The sequence below is a fragment of the Thermobia domestica genome, chromosome 2, assembly GCF_964235325.1.
Source record: "Thermobia domestica chromosome 2, izTheDome1.hap1.1, whole genome shotgun sequence".
Taxonomy (NCBI): domain Eukaryota; kingdom Metazoa; phylum Arthropoda; class Insecta; order Zygentoma; family Lepismatidae; genus Thermobia; species Thermobia domestica.
The window spans coordinates 361884840-361908188 of record NC_137455.1 but is presented as its reverse complement, the minus strand read 5'-3'; the positions used below and the strand labels follow the sequence as shown (position 1 = coordinate 361908188).

General features: G+C 36.6%; 1 protein-coding gene across 1 annotated transcript in view; it reads left to right on the top strand.

Moving 5' to 3' along the window:
- Positions 1-259: 259 nt before the first annotated feature.
- The window catches only part of CCHa1 (neuropeptide CCHamide 1), a 505592-nt gene continuing 482502 nt past the window's right edge, over positions 260-23349 (top strand). Inside the window, exon 1 of the mRNA XM_081750405.1 lies at positions 260-852. Within this exon, the coding sequence (XP_081606531.1) occupies positions 777-852 (76 nt within the window). The 5' untranslated portion in view covers positions 260-776. The remainder of the gene's footprint in view (positions 853-23349) is intronic.

Sequence of the window (23349 nt, the reverse complement as noted above, 5' to 3'; positions counted from 1 at the left end):
TGAAGGAGTCGCATAATTTCTTATTTTTACCAGAGTGAGGGGTAATTAAGTTCGTTACCTTGTAAACAGTTAAACTAGTCACGTTGACTTGAGTTAGAATTCGATTCCGTTGCGGTAGCAGTGACTTTGTAAGATCACCGTTCCAGTATTACAAATCCGTGACCGTTCCTGTATAGACAGACCACGTGCAAAATCGTGACATCACACATACACAGTGAAACCATCCTACGCATTAAAACATCGTCGCACAGCAGAACTACCTACCAGGTATGAGTGGGACGGTTTTTACTAAGGAATACGCGCGAACTGTTATAGATTTATTACACGCATAAAGAATACTACACATCACTTCCACATAGGATAAAGACAGGAAACTGTTTTAGGGAAAGATTTTGCTATTTCCTTGTAGTTCATCCTCCCTGTTCTTTTGGCCGTAACCCACCCACTCAGAAAAGTAAAAGTACCTCTTTCTTTCTCTCTCTCTCTCTCTCTCTCGTGTTAGCCTGTACGCTGTCTCTCACACAACGACGCTCAGTAGACACACCTCCTGGAGATTTCCGCATACTAGCCTATCTATAAAACAAACCTAACTCTCTGCTCGGTCTTTAGTCACTTTGGTTCAGCCTGTGCGCGTGCCGCAAACGCAGAGAAACAACTATCACAAGTTTTAATACTTTTTATTCTTTTTAATACCTCTTTCTGTGCTTAAGGCAAAAGATATATATATTTATTCTGACTTTATTCTTTTCTTTTTTTATCACTAAATTTTAAATATTATGTCAAATATTGATTGTATGGACATGAAGATAACTATAGCGGTTCTTTGTTGCTGTCTTGTTACTGGAGCATGGGGTAAGTATAATGCATAGTTTATATACTTTCTTTGTAAATGATATGTTATATATATGTTATTTTCTTTGTCGAAAAGTATTTTTCTCTTTTTATTGAAACACATATTACCGTCTATTTTCTATTCTGTATCTTGTATAGGTACTTTGATCTTTGGATCACAATAAGCGCGGGGCGAAAGTCTTTGAATTCATACTGAAGACTTAGATCTTGGAAAGCAATTAGTAACTGTGAAACATTTGACATTGACATATACGTGGTCAGTACATAACAGGGAAGAACAAGTATTACGAAAAGTTAATCCTAGTGAGGTAAAAAGTTAACCCTAGTGAGCTAAAACGTTAACCCTAATAACCTAAGAAGTTAACCCTATTGAGCTAAAAAGAAAATGAGAGTTTTATTTATATATGTTGAAAGGAGATAGAAACTTTTTAAAATATTTTTTACATTTTGTTTCTCGGCAGTACAGCAATCACTTCTCGAAGAGTGGTTGTACATCCAATTTTCAGCTATGTGAGATTGCTGATTATATAATAGTTTGTTTATGATTCTTCGAATTTTAGCGTTTATTCCAATTGAATCTACCATATTCTATTATGAGTATCAGCCTTTATAAGTGTAGTACTCATTTTGAAGAATTTTAAACCTCACGGTGTGAAGGATTATAAAGAAAAATTCTCTGTTACTTCAAAAAACTAAACTCCACTAAGGATCAGAATGCTCTAATTTGAAGCAAAACATGATATTCCCATGGCAAGAGTGGGACAATTGGGCCTTGGGTAGCAATTGAATTATCATCGAGTTGAATATGTACAACAACTGTACTTTTACACTTCGTTTTCATATCAGATCAAGATCTTGATGTTCCACCCAGACATATAATGAAGAATAATATGCATAAATAAGTGGTGATCTATCTAATCCATTCAGTATTCAAATTGTTTGATAATTCAGAATGTTTCTCTCATAACATTGCCCAGAAAAGTTACTTAAGCCAAGTTTAAGACTTGGATTTGATGTAAAAACTTTGCTGAACACTTTCCCACGTTCCAACAGTTAGTTGAGATCCATAAGTTGAGGCTACCAGGGGCGCACCTACTGGGGGGAGTCTACCGGGTCCAAACTCCCATCAATACTTTCTAATTCAACACAAAATTTTATGCGGCTACGGTGGCTCAGTGGTAATTCATCTCTGGTACATTGGGTCTTTGGTTCGATCTCAGCTCACGCCAAGTAAGCTTTGTGGTGGACAAACACCCTGTGTGTTTTTTTTTCGTAGTTCTCCTGTTTCCTCAAACTTTCTTCATTCCACCATTTCATTCATTCTTCATCATCACCGTCTCCTTTAGCCTAGCCGGCATAATTGTGGAACGTAACACTTAAAGATTTCATTTACACAATTCTACGCTATCTCAATAAAACTATATTTATTTAACAGGAAAATGATTGCTGTAGCGTGAAAATTTGATCTTACGCTTCATTTGTACTTTTTGTCTTATAAGAACAATCTAGTTCTATCATCTTTCCAGAAGATATATGTTGAAGTATTTTATAATTACTTATCACCTTTACGGGTGCAGGACAGGCCGGTAGCCAGTCCAAAAATTTAGGGGGGGCCCGGCTGAAGTTAGAGGGGGCCCGATCCAACAATATTATAGTCCATTTGCAAGCCTATCGTAAAATTTTTAGAGGGGGCCAGCAAAAAATTTAGGGGGTCCGGCCCCCCTAGACCCCCCTGGATACGGGCCTGGTGCAGGATACTACATAAGTGTAATGGCTAGTAGTATTGGATTCCCTCCACAAACCTTGGACCTCCGAGCAAAAATTTCTGGATGCGCTCCTGGTCGCTACTCTACATATGTTTTCTCTTTCTCTTACTTTCTTTCTCTTCTATTTTAAGAAAACTTTTTTTTCTCCAGAATGTTCCAAAGTTTCTCACTAAATTTGGCAATTACAAGCTTCGAGAATACAATAATTAATACTTGCAAGTCGCTCGTTTATAATAGAGTAATTTTTCACATTTGATGTTTCGCATTTACGACTTATTGGCTATTTGAAATTCGATCTACTCTCCTTTCCTGTTATTCTAGTAGCTATTCCGCACACCTTTGATAAACCAGAAATCCCGAATTAGAATTCGAAGAGAGAGCATTAAATGCATCATACTGGTTCGGATATCACATTAAACTGTAGACTGAGGTCTCATGCAATCTCGGTACTGAAAAGGGACAATAAAAAGGAAGAGAGAAAATGAAACAAAGAACAAATGAACTAAACAAAATGTGAATGTTATAGAATCAAACCCAGAATTATGCATAACATGTATAATTAGGTAACTAAGAGTATTCCCACTGGGTGTTGATTATTATTATTATTATTATTATTATTATTATTATTATTATTATTATTATTATCATTATTAAATGTGTAACCAAGTAATTAACATTTGTCTTGTAGCTGCACAGTAGTGTATTGTTTCTGCGATGTGGACTGTTCCTAAGATATGATACAAACCAAAATAGGTACCACATCCAATTTAAAACGTTAAAACCCGTCTCATGAGGAGACTGAAAGTATACATTAAATTCAGAAAATAAATTATCATTGGTGTTGCTCATTACTTGGACTATGAAAAACACTTTTGTCTTTTGTCTCTACCTCAGGTCAGGAATCTTTCGATTGGTTTGCCTCAAAAATTTCACTCTTTCCAGTCGCGGGGCCCCCTCTTTGCTATATGGTTACCATACTCATCTTTGGCACGGAGAATTCGGGATCTACTCCCCTTGGGAGATCGTGTGGTTCGGATCTTACATTAAGCTGCAGATCTACCTCTCATATAGCCTCGGAGCAGAAAGGGAAGCTAAAATCTGCTCAACCAATCAACCCCAATTTTTTTTTTCCCATCATGAGCCTGAATGTTCCTTTCTATACACTTTTCCTTCCCTACATCTTGTATTACTTGATTTCTTTATTTCAATCTCGCCCTTCATAGGTATCTTCCTTCCACGGTTCACTCCATAGATTGCGGTGTGATTTCTACATGTTTCATAATGTTTCCAATCATAATTTCTCGTCTTTTCAAAATATTCTTCAGTGCACTGATTTTTCTTCTACCGTTTCCAATACTCGTTCATTTGGTACATTTATTCGTTCATTAATTTTCAACACCCTTTTATAGTAAAACATTTCGAAGGCTTCCTTTTTACATTATTCTACTTGTCCTAGAGTCCTTTGGCTTCAAACAGCACACTGCATACATATGCTTTCTTCAACCTTTCCTTTAGTTCCATATATATGCTCTTACCAACTTTTCTTTCAGTTCTATACAAATGCTTTTAGCACCCTGTCTTCCAGTTCTATACATATGATTTTATCATTCTTTCCTTCAGTTCTCTCTATATATTCTTTTATCAACTTTTCCTTAATGTTTATACTTGTACATATGTTTTATCAATCTTTCCTTTAGTTCTATCCATATGCTTCTACCAAGCTTTCCTTAAGGTTTGTACATACGTTTTTATAAACCTTTCATTCTGTGCTATATGTACGATTTTATCAACTTTTCCTTCAGTTCTATATTGACGTATCCGGTTAGAATCTTTTTTCTTTCTTTCCTTTAGTTCTATACATATGATTTTTTTGAATCTTTCCTTCAGTTCTATCCATATGCTTCTATCAACCTTTACTTCAGTTTTGTACATACGTTTTTATGAACCTTTCATTCTGTGCTATACATACGCTTTTATCATCCTTTTCTTCAGTTCTATATTGACGTATCCGATTAGAATCTTTTTCCCTTTCTTCAAGTGAGTTCTTCGCCTGAGCTGTTCTGAATTTTGTATATTGTTAACTTCTATTATCTCTTGTCATTTTACTTCCTAAGTAAAAAAATCTGTACTTGTTCTACCAAATGATCTATTTTGATCCTAATTTAATATCAGTCAAATATAAAATATTGCAGCACATCCATATATCCTTCGTAATGCAAGGAAAGTGTCGCTGTCGATTCCCATGCTACGAAAAGCTTTACACCTAAACCATATGGTGCCAAAGTAACAGCTACAGTTTCATTCCAGTAGAGGTGTTTCTATACATCATCAACATAGTTATTCTGGCAGTATTGGCAGGTCACTTGCCGTGAATGAGAAGCGTCCAGCTCAACGATCTTTCGCTAACAACTTCGTTTTTTCTGTTTTGATAGCCTCCATTAATTGTAGTTTCTTTCGCCACTCCTTTTCTTCCCTGCCACCATACCTCATGATACAGTTCCTTCTTAGCCAATGTTCTAATCAGTTTCTCTTCTTCTTCTTAATAATGTTTTAAATTGTTCTTTTTTCCTCTTCTATTTCTAAGACCCTCTCATTCGTTTACCACTCAACCCAGCTAATTCGCTCGATTCTTCTCCACTCTCACATTTCGAAAGCTTCCAGTCGTTTTCTATCATTTTTACGTAATGTCCATATTTCTGACCCCATACAGAGCAATACTCCATACGAAGCATTTTATGAGTCTTTTTCCTCAACTCTTTATTCAAGGTCAAACAATATAGTATTTTCTTCCTGCCTTTATTTCACGTTTACACTTTATGTCATCAATACCACCCAATACTACCCAGGTATTGCAGACTAGTAAACTCTTCTATTTTCTCCCTTCCTACTTCTATATTTTGCCACAATCGCTTTGTTCCAATCACCATAGCTTTTTTCTTTCTAAGATTTATTTTCATCCCATATTCTGCACTGCCCTTCCTCAAGTTTTCTAACACCTTGTTGATTTTATTTTCAAATTCCGCAAAAAGCGCCATATCATCTGCGAACCGTATATACCTAATCATTCTATCTCCTACTGAAATATTGCAGTTTTTATAAGAGAGTACCATAATTTAAACACATCTGGTCAAGTGTTCTGTACACGGAGAAATATGCATAATCCAGTCAGCATCTAAATGCTGTTTTTACCAGGTTACGCGCGTCACCACATTAAGTAATGTTGTTTCATCAGTAGTACGATCTACACCACCGTCCAGCGAAAATTTCGTATTGTGGGACCACCATTTCAAATCTAAAATTAACGTCATACCCATTCTGACGGTGGTAACTTAGGTATCTACTGTTGTTACTACCTTCCTACGAGTGTCCCTTCTAGGTTCTTTCTAAATCTGTGACTGCCTACCTTACGAGAGAAATAGTTTTTAACACGTTATCAATCATGTGAATAAAATTATCCAATCACAGCGAGTCTAGTTCGACGCCCAACTCCAGACTTGGCATGGTGTTCCCACCTGCTGTACTTTTATACATGAAATTTTTGCTCACTACTCTGCGATCCCAAAAGAAAAAATGAAATGAAATCTTTGAGTTTTACGTCCCACGGTTATGCCGGTTAGGCTAAAGGAGACGGTGATAATGAGAGATGAGTGAAAGGGTGGAATGAAGAAAGTGGGAGGAAACGGGAGAACCCCGAGAAAACCCACGAACACGGTGTTTGTCCACCAGAAAGTTCACTTGGCGGGGGCTGGGATCGAACCCGAGACCCCAAGCACCAGAGGTGAACGCTCTACCACTGACCCACCGCGCCCCCGCGATTCCAAAAGACAATGGGTAGACAAAATTAGAGTGTAGTACCTCTTTTAATAACGAGGCTACATTAGACATGAAACTACAGCTTAACACGTTATCAGGATTATGTAGACGTAGGAATTAGTGGTGGACACAAGAACAGGTTTTTCCGTTTTCGGTTTTTAGAAAAACCGAAACCAGTTTTTGAAAATTTTCAAAAACTGGTTTCGGTTTTCTTCAAATCCGGTTCGGTTTTCACCGAAACCAGTTATCGGTTTTCTCCTAAACCGGTTCGGTGTTGCACCGGATCCGGTTTCGGTTTTCTTCAAAACCGGTTTCAGTTTTTTTCCAAAATTTGTTCTATTTCTTGCCAAAATAGTGTTTCGTTGTTCTCCGGAAACCGATTCCATTTCCACGGAAATAGTTTTATGTGTTTCCCAAACGTTTTCACCGAAACCAGTTCCGGTGAAAACCGAACCGCTTTAGAAGAAAACCGAAACCGGTTTCAGTGAAACAACCGAATCGGTTTTGGAGAAAACCGAAATGTCGATTTTTCGAGTTTCGTTTTTTTTTCTAGAAACCGGTTTCCGGTTTTTATAAAAACCAGTTTTCCCCATCTTTAGTAGGAATCAATCCATCCAATTCCGTACTTCACAATGAAAGTGCGCCGTTTTGTTGGCAGATTTTTATGTCCTCACGATGGAAGTACAATACAACTAGCACGTTGCACATAAATTGGTAAGTTAGACCAAGACCTTGTGTATTCTAACACACAAGGCTTTACGCTCAGCAGTCCTCTCCATATTTACAACTAGTGCCGTGTTACAGTGTGGTTCTGAAACACCACCTGAAAAGTAGAAAAAAAATTGGCATACCCTTCCTTTTAAGATATATTACATTTCAGTACTATATTTATGCAAGAGAAGACACACTTAACTAAAATCCCGATAATCATTTAGAAACACCGTGTTTAAAAATCTTTAGCTCGTTTACACAACAGTTAATATAGCCCCCTTGATCGAGGCCCTGATTAGCGCCTAGACTAGAACAAATTAGGGGTTAAATTCCAAAGTTGGGCGTCCGTTTCCAGCAAAATTTTTAAAATTTACAGGAAAGATATGGATAATTTGATCGTATGTGTGCTTGATAATATATAAGAGTCTCAAAAAATATGTTTATTTTTTATATATAAGCGGTTACAAACATGGGACTATACGGCGAGCGGAGGGAACTACTTGGCGCAAGGTAACTGAACAGATGCATTGTGGGAAAGAAACGACCATTTATGTTATCAACATGGCGAATGTACAAGGGCAATGAACTACTAGTTTTAACATTTGTGAAGGAATACGTTGATTACGAGCAAAATCTTTTAAAAGTTTGTGAAGAGCACAGATTAGAAACCTAATAACAAATTGCAGAAAGTGTGGAAAGGAGATAACAGCGAAAAAACGTGGCGAAAGCGGACGCCCAACTTTGGAATAAATGCCCAAATTAGAACCCGGGACGGAATTCAGGAATCCAGGAAGAAAAAGACCAAGGATAGAATATCTAGATGCAGTTACGAAGAAGAGGCCTTATCAATGTATAAAACAGCTCTCCCAAGCGAGAGAAAAGTTTTAAAATTTCCATGTTGCCCATCAACCTATGGTTGAGGTAAACAAGAAGAGAAGATATCACTGTGCCACATGAAATAATACACAATAGCAATTTCTTTGCATTGAACAAACAGAGCTACTTTTTGCTGGATGAAATGCATAACTCTTTCTTATGATCAGCAAAAACACCTGGTACAAAAATATTTCTGTCCTTGTTCTTGGGCGCATTCGACATCGTGTTTGCTTTAGCAGACCAGGTATTGAACAACGTATGGATAGATGATGGTTGGTTTGATCCAACATACCATAAAGAAAACACATAGTCCATCGATGCTTTTTACTGTTGACACTATATATATATATATATATATATATATGAAGCAACTGATCTAAATAGTCAACACTTCTGTTTCGTTGTAGAAATGTATATTTTTCATGACTGATATGTTCAGTTAAATGTCTGTAAACTTGCTTGAACCTGAACTTAATTTCGGCATCAGAATAAACACACGTGAAGTACCTAAAACGATTTTCGGCAACACTGGATTTCAGAAGCGTAAACAAACACATGAGGTGCTGCAGAACCCCGTCATTATTTATCTTCTATTCAGAAACGAAAGAAATGGCTTACGAACTACTACCGGAAATGTAACTCTCTAAAATAAGAGCACACGGAAGTACCAACCAATAGGACTGAAAACAGTGCCACAGTAGCAATTAGTATAACTACTGGGGTGCTTCAGCACCCCAATGTGCATTCCAGGGTTAACGTATGACATAGGTACATGTAACGTTTCTTCTGAGAAAATAAACAAGTCTATTTTTTAATATCTTCTTCGACGATTAACGAAAACATCTTTTAATTTTATTTACAGGAAAATTGTTAACTGCCAGTGGCGCCCAAAGAAAAGTTTCCAGGGTGGGTCATCTCCATGGTTGCTATATTACGTCTGTTATTTAATACTATACGTGATTTGCTATATAACGTATACGTTTTCGTGAGCCAGGGGGAAGACCCCTTCGGGCGCCCATTATAACTACAGCTCAACATGATTTAATATAAGGAATTCGATTGAGAAAGTTGGCAAGCAGATTTTATTTCTAGTTAAATTATACATAAAATATTATCATGTGCATTTCTCTAGCGTAGTAAACTAGTTTCTTTTTATCCAATTCATATAGAGATTTACCCTTGACTTTCTCGTAAAGATATTCTTTATTACATGCACTGTTTTGTCCTTATAAAACTTCTAACTTCAATCGCTTCAAGTTCTGAATTCAATATGAGTCCACAATTTAAGTTCAATCACTTCTGACTTCGCTGTCATTACATCATTTTTTTAATAACCGATCTTCCTAGTCCGTATTGTAGTCCTTTTCTTTTATTACAGGTTGGTCCCAGAGGCGGATTTAGAAGTTAAAAACTGGGGGTAGCCAGAACCCAGACTATAATAGGTATATCATGAGCTTATTAAAACTTCAAAAAATATATAAATAATAGCTTCTATTACTTTTTTAAAAAACAAAAACTGGGGGGATAGGCCCCCTGGCCCCGGCGTAGATTCGCCACTGGTTGGTCATTTTACATCCGACTGATTTTTCTGTCACCTGTGTACAGTATAGCTTATTCTTGCGACAGAGCAATGAAACTAGCACCGCATCAGTTTAGTGTCACATCTTATAGGTACCAAAGTGTCATGTTGGTACCAGCAAAATGCCTTCAAAAGTAAGTCGTTATTGGGAAGCATTTTTTTTTTCTTCGTACAATCAAAAAATTAAACAGTCTTGGGCAAATGTTCAACCATAGGAGTTACGACAGCTAAATACATCGGCCAGGGAAAGACCAAAGGGGTTCACACGCAGGAACATTTGCTATTAAAGTGGCCCGTTTGAGGTTACCAGCAAAAATTATACCTAAAGTGTTTCGTCCAATTCGTCGACTGGGAGCCTAGGACAATCCATCACCCCAATGTGACACCCGTATAATCAATCTGGAGTACTCTACACTTGGCCACAGCCTCTTTCCTGGCCACATTGCATAAAGTAACAAACTGCTGCAAACTGTATGCGGAAAGTTGTAGTCTGTTTTGATAATGTTAGATAAGACCCACATGTATTTAGTCACGTACCGTAACACCTTGTAACACTCCATCCAAGGACGCCGATCCTGGGGGCGAGAGGGACCCCCGAAAGCTCATGTCGGCCCCTATTGTATATTTGAATATACAGTATTTGGCATAATTTGAGTGCAATTTGTCTTAAAATCTTCATATATATATATATATATATATATATATATATATATATATATATATATATATATATATTATATATCTACTACATCTGAATGGGGCCCCCCAAATTTACAGAGAAGTCGGCGCCTTTGGCTCCACCCCATGGTATGTTCTTGTGTTATCTTTTTTTATTCACGTTATCTAGGTTATTGTTAACATTATCATTAACATTATGATCATTTTGCTTAGTTCAAGAAAATCTTCTTTTTCTGATTAGTTTTATATGTGTCGATTGCACCTAGATCTTAACAATATTATACAGGTGACTGTACTAATATAGAATAAGAATATATTGTGTTTAGTGCATAACAGAATCAAGTCTACTTTCTGATCATTGTGGACATATCTCATTTTTAACCACTTGACGACCACTACTTGCTGCCGTACGTAGCCGAGCCTACATTTTTCCCTACCAAACGTGCGTGGCTGGTTCTATCGCTTGCAGAGGAAGTATTCTTGCATGGTAATGGCCACTAGAGGTCTCCACGGGCTCGGGCCTAGGAGGTATACATCACTTCAGGCTCAGACCGGGTTCGGGCCGTAAATTTTAAATATACAACCACATTTCCCGGGCTTTTTCAAGCCTAACTTTGTTAATACACTGTACAACGATATTTATCGAACCGTCTTTCCGGAGAACTATCTGAAACATATCTAAATGTGTAACTTGAGACGCCGACAATAAAAATCTGATTATCATTGTGCAATTGAGAGTATAACTAACTGTATAGTGGAGAGAGAAATTAAAAGTAACAGAAATAAAAACGCTTAGGTTATCTGTGAGTAAAAATTTGAGTAGCCAGAATGTGGATTCTATTCTTTTTCTTGAAAGCAATTGACAATGACTGCTTTGAGGACTATCTCAGTGAGCCCAGAACACATCCGTTTGTATTTGTAAAGGAATTTGCACACATTGACATTTTGTTTTAAATAATTGAAGCAGGGGCGGTGGGTTATAATACTGCTACTTAGAGCTACTTTTAAGAGCTCCTAACTCTAGGATGGGTTTTACTTATATATAAAATCAAAAAAAGTTTCCTTTTCTGGGGGGGGGGCGATTGCCCCCTGGATCCGCCACTGATTTGAAGTATTCATATTTCTATTTCATGAGAATTTATATAAATGAAATGAGATAGTTCGTTTAACGTCCCACAAATATGCATCGAGGCTAAGCGAGACTGAATTTATATAAATGACCATTTTCTTTAGAGAATGCATGTTGTTAGTAAGTGTAAACGTTAATCTTTATTTCGTTGAGTTGATTTTAGTTTAGCGCCCCTTTCAGCAGCGAGGCTATATGAGACGTGGACCTACTGATTAACGTGGAATCCGAACCACATGAGCTTCCACCGGGAATCGAACCCGGGTCTCCCACGCCAAAGGCGCGTACGTTAACCACTTAGCCACGAGGGCGCTCAACCTTTATTTCGTTATTCTGTATGAATCATGTAAGCTTTCAAAATCTAAAATTAAGTCTTTAATTGTTGTAAATAAAAATACAATTTTGCGTTAATTATTAGGTTTCTGTAGTTCGGGCTTATTTCGGCATGATTTGATTATCACACGAGCTCGGACCGAGCTCGGGTCTAAAGGCTAAAACCTATTTCAAACTCGGGTCGGGTCTCACATTAGACCGGGCCGGGCTCAGGCTGAAAATGCCGGCTCGTGCAGATCTCTAATGGCCACAAAAATGTATAAATGATTCTGGTCGGTGAGGACCGAATGCTAAGTATTGCTGTGACCAGTGGCGAAGCGCAATCCCACAAGTAGGGTAACCTCGATTAACTAATAACACAAATAACATTTAATGTATCATAAAATGTTTAAAATTATAGTTAGAATTCTATTTTCCTTATTGAATTAAACAAAAGAAACTAACAAATCTATTGATTTTAAAGAACGATCTTAACTGTATTTCTAACACTGTTTCGAGTTGAATTCATGTGCATGTATACATAGTTGTTTCTGTTGTTGTTTAATTTAACGAGAAAGATTGAATATTTATATAAGCAAAAGCAGATGGACAGTAGTCTATTATTATTATTATTATTATTATTATTATTATTATTATTATTATTATTATTATTATTATTATTATTATTATTATTATTATTATTATTATTAATATCAATATTATTATTCAACGAATATTTACATGAGGAAAACACGCAATATGTATTAATGGAATATTCCCATTTAGCTCCACTACAAGTATTTTGAAGTGCAGTTAATATTATCTTCTGTCTGGGATTCGCAGGGGGGTGAGTAGTAATTTCCTTCCGACTTGCTGTTTTCGTTTCCTGCATATTTGAAAATGGAGAGAGAGAAAAAATAAGTACATTCTTACAATTAACTGACAAATTTCTTGGATAAGCGTTTGTTACTTGCATCTCCCACTTTAAAGTAAGTACAATACTGCATTTAATTAATATATCATGTGATAATGACTTCACTAGAAATGTTAACGCTCCGAAGGAACTTCATTTAAATCAACGCAAAATATTTAATATTGTATTCTATGCAGTGGCATATTTAAGGGAGTGGGTTCCGGGCTTAAACACTCACCGAAATTTTATCGCAACTTTTTATTGTTTTATATATATATTTCAGAATGTTCACATTTCCAGGAATAAATGTAGCAAAACCCCTCCCGAAACGAGCAAAGTGCCCCGAAAGAAATTCGTAAATACCCTGCTGATTCTATGATACGAAAATTTCAACTAAAATTACACAGAAATATTATTTTATCCTATACATTACCGTTTGCTAAATTTATATCAAACTTGTATTCTACAAGCTATATGGTCCAGGTCCCATGTACGAAAAAAGAGCTATTCTGAATAACTCCTGGGAGTATATACCTAAATTAAACAAATGATCACTACTAGAAATACATAATTGTACACAGAAACGTCATACTCTGTGTTAAGGAAATCATTTTATAACATATTAGCATTGGAAAATGCCTTAAACGCCAAAACTAAATTCCCAGAGGCGAGCTTTCACACCTTCCCAACTATGCGTGCAATCCGCAGTGATAATAGCTTCGCTTGCTGGCGTTGTTAGCTTTTTAAATCTGAGAGTGTCGGATGAATTAAAATCAAAATCCTCTTTTCGACAAAAGTTATATATACAAAGTAGTATAATTTCTTTAAATATATTTGAAGGGTCTCCAAGTGTTTCCAACCTACTATTTTGTTACCAAAAAAAAAGGAAATGTTGAAGTATTGACTTTATTTTGTAAGAAACCAAAGATAACAAAAATATACGGTAACACACAGGGTAGGCCTCGCCTCAGAGCCTCAGAATACACTTTGCCACTGGTTGTGACATCACAAGAAACTAGGAAAGTACGATCGTTATGCCATCTGTTGCCGAGAGTACGAACCCTTGCTATTTATGAGATGTTTTTTTTTTTTTTATTTGTTATTGAGTACTTTGTATCACACAAGCAGTAGAATATGGATGAAGAGGAGGATTATAATTCATTAGATTATGTTCCGGGAGAAGAGAAGAGTGCACCCCATCAGGAAGTCGTGGTCGGAAAGAGAGATTGCCGCCGGAGGCAGGACGACGATCTACTTGTTCAAAGTTTCCGACCTTTTGCCGAGGTGGCAAGCGGTCGAAAACCGTAAAAGAAAATGCCCTTTGCCGACTATTATGACCGTCAGTGTCGGCAAAACAGTCGACAAGGCCTCTTTCCGACCCTCTGCCGACTCTTTATGCCGGCCTCTTATCGACGGCGGCGCCTGCACATTTAATGCTCATTTCCGGCTGTTTACTGACTGCTCGGCAAGGCAATTATTAGTCTGGTTCAAAATCGTGCGGAAAGACGCCGGTGTCCGACGCCGGCACCGACCGCGGCATCTGGTCGGCATGGACAAATTTTCCGACTGTAGGCGGCAGGATCCTGATGGGGCATGTACTGACTCTGAATATTCTGGGTATCTAATGTCGAAGACGAGGCCAAATCTGTCGGAGATTGGACGCTGTTTGTGAAAGATCCATTCAGTAATGCACTTGAAAATCTGTATTACAAATTTGAAAATGACTATGATTTTTATCAAGTCATTGTAGATAACCATCACTTTAACCACTAGACCACAGGAGATCCAATTGCAATAATTTTAAAACAATTATGGTATTAGCAGTCAATGTGGTTGATAATTTGTGTACAATATGAATGTATGTATTTGTTTCCACTACAATACAATGGCAATGATAAAAACAATGTTTCGAGTAGTGGACTGGAAAGGCTTGATTCGTGTACCACATGAATGCAACTAAATATAAATTCACTGTATTTAAATGATTACAACTTCAATTTGCACACGAAAATAAACATTCAAGATCTTTTTGGTTGTAACTGCTTGTAACAACGATAGCTAACTGTTCAACCTATATTGTATGATCTACAACCATGATATATGGTCTACCAAAAAACTGCATGTCCGTACCTCCCACACTCACACTAGCTACAAACAATAGAAAAGCGTTAAGCAACTTGAACACTGTTGCCAGCTAAAAGCACACACACTGTTAAATACACAAATAATCCCAAATACTTTGTATGAACTATTTGTTGTCTAGCGTGGTCGTGAGGTTCTGCACCCTATCACAGGGCTGTAATTCGAAAGATCTGTGTCTAAATCTCCATGCAGATCTTCATGTCCACAGGCGTGCGCAACGTGGATGCCATGGGTGCCTTGGCACCCCCATTAGACAAACTTTTTTATGTAGAATTATTACAAACTGCGAAGAGATTACGTGTAAATTCTTCCCGTCTGCAGTGTGCCGTGTGTCGCCGACGCAGCGTCGGATGCAATGATGTTATCTTTTCTTAGGGGAAGGGGGGACGACATTCCATATGGTGGTACTTTAGATCTGGCATCCACATTCCCAATGTCCTGCGCACGCTAGTGTTCATGTCCAGGTTGTAAATAACTCTTACAGTGTAAATAACATTGCCAAATTTTCATGTACGAAACTTATGTCTCGTTAACATCTTTCGTAATTGGGCTTATTCTCTTGTGCTTTGAATACTTCAAATATTCAATACTGCTATATATTTCCGTCTAGTTCAATACTTTGATATGAATATTTACTTTTATATGTCATATCCCACACGTTAATTTCTTTCCTTGCTGAAATTCAGTTCTGCTAACGTACATTGAAAAACAAAATCGTTTTAACTTTCCTAACATGAATATTAATAGTAAACTGTATATATTTACTCAGCATCTAGATGCAGACGTTTATTTTTATAATTACAGTATTTGGACCCTAATGCTTTTTGGTTTCTTCTTTCGTTCAGTGGAGTGAGTGATACCGGTACATATTTAATACGAACGTTCAAATCATTTCATTTTAGTTTCATTTAAATAAGTGCAAACCTAAATATTCATCTACCTAATTATATGGTTAAACAGTTATGTATGTCATGGTTGGTGTAGTGAGACAGAACATGATAATATTTACTAAACAAAGAGAGAATCTGCTTCTAAAATTGGAGAAACTTGCAGAATATTCGGATGAATAAATATTCAAAGTACGGTAATTTGACGGTTTTAATAAAGAAAGCTAGTATTCAAAGTTTAACTGAAAAATACAAGTGTTGCGATTAAGTGACAAACATTACCTTCGAACATGGTGGTACATGTTTCTTGATTTAACACTTTTTTGCCTTTTTCTTCTAGACTTGCGACTAAATTTGTATTTTTTCACCTCATAATCATAATCATAGGTATTCTGCCTTTATTAGCAGGTCATTTGCCGCAGCTGAGAAGTTTCCACGCTCTATAGTCTTCCGCTAACCTCTTCGTACCGGTATTTACGTATGCTCTTTTATATAGTCCATTAATTACGACCCGCTCGGGAGAGTAATGCTCCCGGAAGTACGTTTTTTCGCGCTCTACTCTAGCCAGCTGTTTTACGCGGTATCCTAGTCAGTTGTTTTAGGTTGGTCACAAAATCTATATCATTTAGTACAAGGGGAACAAAACGAGCCTTATATCATGGAGTAGAAGGGCAACAAAACAAGCCCTGCGGGGCTTCTAACCCGTTCCTACTACTACTACTACTTATCTGCACAAAAGTAAGTAAATCACTTTTTTGAATATTATTTTCATATTATTTTAATTTAAAAGGTGTTATAAAAATGTAAAAAAGTGTTAAAAAACTTTCCTCGGGCCGGGTTTGAACTCACGCCAAAAGAGATTTTCATTACTAGCATATAGCGCTAGCCCACTCGGCAGGAGGACCGACAACAACAATCGTCTGAATTCTGCTATTTGAATGCAACGTGGCAAGACATAGATAACGCCAACCAATCAGAACTGTGTTTTCCGTTCCTACTTCCGGGAGCATTACTCTCCTGAGCTAGTCCTCATTAATTGTAGTCTCCTTCGCTCCCTCCCTATCTTCCCTGCCGCGATACCCTCTAGTACATCCCTCATAATACATTTTTTTCTTAAGCAATATCCTAACCAGTTTCTTTTTCTCTTCTCAATAATATCTAAAAGTGTTTTTTCATCCTCCACTATTTCTAACACATTCTTATTCATTTACCACTCGACCCAACTAATTCTCTCCATTCTTCTCCACACTCACATTTCGAAAGTTTCTAATTGTTTTCCATCACTTTTGTATAATGCCCATGTTTCCGCCTTATACAGTACAACACTCCACACGAAGAATTTTATGAATCCTTTTTCTCAACTCTTTATTCAATGTCCTTTTCACCTAGTTGCGTCAATTATACATTTTGTTTTGCGTTAATGCAAATTGTTTAGAAAATTTGAAACAAGACCAAATTTCACAGCATTTCAGATGTTACAGTATATGTTTGTCAATTCTTCTTTTAAAAATTATTTGTGGAAAATTTAACCCTAGTTTTGTTAAATATTTCACCTGTTGTTCATTCCTGTAGACGATTCATAAACAATAATGTCTTGGTGACAAATACTTTAGAGTCGATTTTATTTTATTTTTTTCTTTAATCGTTTGAACGGCCAATATTTCTCCTGATGTCACGAAAATTGGTCACGATCCCTTTTTACTGTTTCGTATGCACCTTATTTTATTTATTTATAAAAGACTAGCAGCGTTCACCCCGCTTCGCTGCGGTCACCCCGGAACGCAATAAACTTTGTTACTTAGATAATTTTTACTTTTTCGCTTTCAAGTGATATGATAAAAACCATAGAAGATTGCACTAATGTTAACATTATATCGCCTGTCATTTATGTTAACCCGCCCCGCTTCGCTGCGATCACCCCAACCCGCCCCGCTTCGCTGCGGTCATCCCGGAACGCAATAAACTTTGTTACTTAGATAATTTTTACTTTTTCGCTTTCAAGTGATTTATAGCGCCTGTCAGTTATGTTAACCCGCCGAGTCACAAGGTCATGCGGGTTGCATATAAATACGTTTATTTTTATACCTATGATGAACTAATAACAAAGGATTTGTACGTATGGACACCTGAATGGTCAATTATCTCAAGACACTGGTAATTGAAAATTAAAGTGATATGATAAAAACCATCTAGGGTCCACATCCTAACAACCCCCCAAAAATGAAAGAAATCGGTTCAGCCGTATTAGCGTGATGAGCGGACAAAGGATTTTTTGTACGTATTGACACCTGATTGGTCAATTATCTCAAGACACTGGTAATTGAAAATTAAAGTGATATGATAAAAACCATCTAGGGTCCAAATCCTAACAACCCCCCAAAAATGAAAGAAATCGGTTCAGCCGTATTAGCGTGATGAGCGGACAAAGGATTTTGTGCGTTCTCTTTTATATATATAGATTTATTTTCAATCTCATTATGAACTGTATTTGTTTTTCTCTTCTTCGTCAGAAAAATTTGTCTGTCATACACAAATATGTTTGCACGTTACGAAGACAGTTTTTATTTTTGAGTGATCACCAGATAACAAAGTATGGTGATCGTTTTTTTTAATGAAAATAATTTGAGGTTCAACGAACTGACATGTTTTATGATGTCTACCTGCCAAAACAGTTTTTTGTGTATGTTCATCCATTCGTATCGATGTGTACCTCCACGTAAAGGCCATACTTTCTAACGTACCTTAAACATATTTTAAACTTAAGGCTTTTAAAAGGGTTCTTCAGAGACATACGAATTTTGCTTCTACCCTCAAAATAACAGCAATTTTCTGAAGGGTGAAATTTAAAAAAATGAATTTTCTCATTCGTTTATGTTTCATAAATTAATAATTCAATGAAAACCCCATAATATGGTATTAGTCATTTCTATTGGAAATTTCGCATACTCTTACTCTTAGCAGCAAGTTATTTGCGGATGATTTTCTCAAAAGCGATTTAGACGATTTTATTCATATTTCACATTTAAATCCTTTAATCTTTTGAATATAATTTCACATTTCGAAAAGTCTATGAGCGTAGATTTACTCTTAGAGTAAGTTTTTCTGTATGTTGGACAATTTACTCAAATATGGTTGATGTAATTTTGTTTATATCCCATAAACAAATATTGGATAACTCGTTTCTCATAAAAATACACCACAAGGAGTAATTTACTTTTAAGCAGGCACGTAGCCAGGATTTCGCAATAGGGGGGTCCGTGACGAAATGCTGTGGTTATCACACTAGGTGCTCATCATTCTAAACTATTTTACTGGCAACATATATTCGTTCGTTTAGCCAGGATTTCGTAATGGGGGTATATGAAATACTGTGGTTACACACCAGGTGATCGATCAATTTAAACTATTTTACTGGCAACGTATCGATATTAGTTTGTTAGGATAATAAAATGTGGACATGTTAGTAAGTATTTTAATAAACAACTATGACGAAATCTTGAGTAAAAGAATATAAAACAGTATTGAAAAAGATATAATATTCCAAGGTCATTCGAACTCGGTTCTACTTGTCTTCCTTCTTCTTTTTATCTTCGTTTAATGCCGTCAAGGATAGCAACGAGGTCTCTTTCGGGAGTAAAGACATCTTATAAAAAGGATTAAAGTTGCCGCGAAATTCAAAATGGCTCATATTATTGGTGATTCTGGGCATTTCTTAAGTTCTACCTGAGAGTCTATCTTATCGAACCGGTTTATCGATCATCATTTGTAGTGCATAGGATTAGCTTGGAGGTAAATGGAAATCGGAATGCTTCGTTACAATAATATCCATTTGCAACTTGACCCCTTCCCCTCCGATTCCCCCACACAAAGTTCCTCATAAGAAAGAGTAACCAAACGCTTGTTGTAGCTTTATACTTTTCATGTTGATTCATCTTTTTTTCCTTTCTTTTTGTTTCATCCTTCCTTAATATTTTTCATTTCTGGATCCGAAGGGGGGGGTCCGGACCCACCCCTTGGCTACGTGCCTGTTTTAAGGGCAAGCTTTCTATAAAAAAAAACTTTCCTAAAGTGCCTTATAAATTTTATTCGTATGTAATAAATGAGAGTTTCAGTAATCACTGCAGCATAACATGCCTTAGTTTCAGAAATTGGAGGAACAAAGTGGTCAGCAAACTTGCTTTCATTTTCGGTAGACTTGGATTCGATTTCCGGCAGAAGCTTATTTTGTTTGGATCTCGCGGTAAGCTGTAAGTTCATGTCTGATATAGCTTAGTCGCTGAGCAAGACCCTAAATCTGAAATTCTATTCAATTCATTAGCTTATTGACAGTAGAGGCAGTAGAAAATTCAGTATTTTTTGTGACTAAAACCTTTAAATAAAATAAACAATTAACAGTGTGTCACGTGGCTGAACGGGACGGGCTAATGCATTTAAATTTTAATTTAATAAACATGAATAATAAAATTGAAACTGACTATGTTTGTGGCTTCATAACTCATGAATCTCCCGACCAATCTCGATCCAATTTTAAACATTGATGAGATTCGAACCTGGGATGATTTTATATTATTTCACTTTGACTGTGCACCTTAGTGGAGGGGAGGTAGAGTTATTATAAATGATCGAAAATGACCGCTATTAGTGTCAAATCCCTAGTTTTCGGGGTGGGTAAGATGAACAATGACACTTTTTATGCTGTTTAAATCGAAATGCACACCCACAACTTGGGGGAGGGAGATATATAGGCCTATATATAAAAATATGATTGAAAATGGCCAATATTAGAGAGCGCTTCAGTAATAGAAAAAGTGACTAACTAACGGAATATATTCTATTACTATTTTTTCCTTATATTAACTCAACCAAGCGGGTAATTGATGCTAGTATTTCATAAATAAAAGTTTCAGTTATAACTGGAACATAATATGCTTTAATTTAAGAAATTGGAGCAACAAAGTGTAGTGCGGTGACGAGCAAATTTTATTTTATTCTCGGTAGACTTGGGTTCGATTTCCGGCGGAAGCCCATGTTTTTCGGATCCCACGGTAAGCTGCAAGACCACGTCTCATATAGTCTCTCCGCTGGAGAAGACCCTAAATCCCAAACTCAATTCAACTCATTAGTTCATTGGCAGTACATTCAGTTGAAACTTGAACATTTTTCATACTAAAAGTTTTAAATGAACATTTAACTTGAGCATTTTTCATACTAAAAGTTTTAAATGAACATTTAACTTGAACATTTTTCATACTAAAAGTTTTAAATGGACATTTAACTTGAGCATTTTTCATACTAAAAGTTTTAAATGAACATTTAACTTGAGCATTTTTCATACTAAAAGTTTTAAATGAACATTTAATTTGAACATTTTTCATACTAAAAGTTTTAAATGAACACTTAGCTTGAACATTTTTCATACTGAAAGTTTTAAATGAACATTTAACTTGAACATTTTTCATACTAAAAGTTTTAAATGAACATTTAACAGTGTGTCATGTGGCTCAATGCATAGAGCTTAATGTGATTTATCGATTATAATATATCTCACATTTGGACACTTCCGTACAACGCTAATAAAAATACAGAAGTAGTTTTGTTTACAGTTTAAGAGGTCTAACAAACTTAAGTTATAAAGGTGCATTCGTTTACAGTGATACATTAGTAAATAATTTACAAAATATCTTTAAATGCAGACTGTATACAATTTTTCGTACGAAATGTTAGAGGTAATCCGCTTAATTTATAAATAATAACGTTGTTCACGTGCATTGTATAAATTCAAGTCCTATGACACACGTCCTATTTCAAATTCAAGTCCTATCCAAGTCAAGTCCTAAGTCCTTATGACAAGTATGACACACGCTATTTCCGTTCTCGCAAAGCAAAATAAACTTACCTTGTGAGCTAATGACGTCAGAAGCTTATTTGCGCATCTTCTACGTTCTGCTTTATCTTTTCTGTTGCTTTCCTACGTTGTTTGGTTTCGTTATAGGATAGGATGTTTTAAAAGCAAGCGGTAGTTTTACAACTATTTCAATCAACGCATACTAGGAATTTTCTTATTTCTTTCCTACTGGCTAGTGTGTATGTGTGTACGTTCGATTGTGTGATGTGGGGATCGATTCCTGACAAGGCAGATGGATTTACAATGCTTTCACTAAATTACTTTTATAAACTTTCTTATTTATATTTTAAGTGTTTGTACGTTTAGATGTGTGGTGTAAGTATCGATTCTGACAAGACAAAAATTGTCTGGAGTCGAAAAGTAAACTCGGCTGTAGAAATTAGAATTGAACGATGTTAGTAATCGGTGTGGTAACCGAATATCATTCGACTAAGACATGCCTGGCCTGCAATACTCCTTTGTTGGGCGAGTTCCTCCGTACATGAGCGGTTAGAGTACACGCCTTTGATGTAGGAGATCCGAGTACGATTCCTGGCGGGAACTCATGTGGTTCGGATTCCTCGTTAGTAAACAGGTAAATGTCTCATATAGCGAAGTAGCTCTAGTGGGAGATCGTTGCCTTCGCATTCGGAAGGTCGCGGTTTCGATTCCCGCTGCCGATCATTCTGACTGAGATTTTCCAGAGTTTTCCTCAGTCCTACCAGGCAAATGCTGGGATGGTTCCTACAAAACAGGTCCTGGACGATACTTTCCCAAATAATTTTACATTGTTGTTGTTATTGTTTTAAAAATCCAGTATAAAATGGACTCTGAGCTGTATCTGGCGATTGTTAAATAAATAAACAAATATTCTTGCTGCTGAAAGGGATGGTAAATTCAAAATCAACTCAACTCCTTTGTTGGATGTAACATTATAAGAGTTATTTATGTTTAAACGCATTTGAGCATCAGTGCATACAATTTGCTCAACAATGTTGCAGCGTGTGTTTAGGTGCACCGCTGAGAGATGGTAACTCGGCTAAGATAGGGAGAGGAGTCGTGACGAACTGCTGTAATTTCGTTGACTTACGACGTCTTCTTTGATATTATAAATACTTCATTTGAATTCCAGTGCTCCTTTCCAGAAATGATTAGTGATTTCTTGGGCATCCTACATCCTGAGATCGCAAAACCGATTCAGAATTTTGCCTCTCGTTATCCCTTATCATTTTTGCTCTATGTAGGTCAATATTGAAGTCGGAAGTTGTAGTAGATTTGCATCACTTCGGGTTTTAGTTAGTGGTGGGCACAAAAACCGGTTTTACGGTTTTCTCCAATAACCGGTTTGGTTTTCACCGAAACTGGTTTCGGTTTTCTTCCAAACCGGTTCGGTTTTTACCGAAACCGGTTATCGGTTCTATCCAAAACCGGTTCGGTTTTTCACCGAAATCGGTTCCGGTTTTTTTTCTAAAATTTGTTGTATTTCTGACCAGAATAGTGTTTCGTTGTTCTGCGGAAACCGATTCCATTTCCAGAGAAATAGTTTTATGTGTTTTCCATAAGTTTTCACCGAAACCAGTTTCGGTGAAAACCGAACCGGTTTCCAAGAAAACCGAGACCGGTTTTTCAGAAAACCGAAAACCGGTTTCGGTGGAAAACCGAATCGGTTTTGGAGGAAACCGAAATGTCGACTTTTCGGATTTCAGTTTTTCTGGAAGCCGGTTTCCGATTTTTATAAAAACCGGTTTTGCCCATCCCTAGTTTTAATAGAGAGATTAGAATGGAGATGGAATATATTCTTTGAATGTTT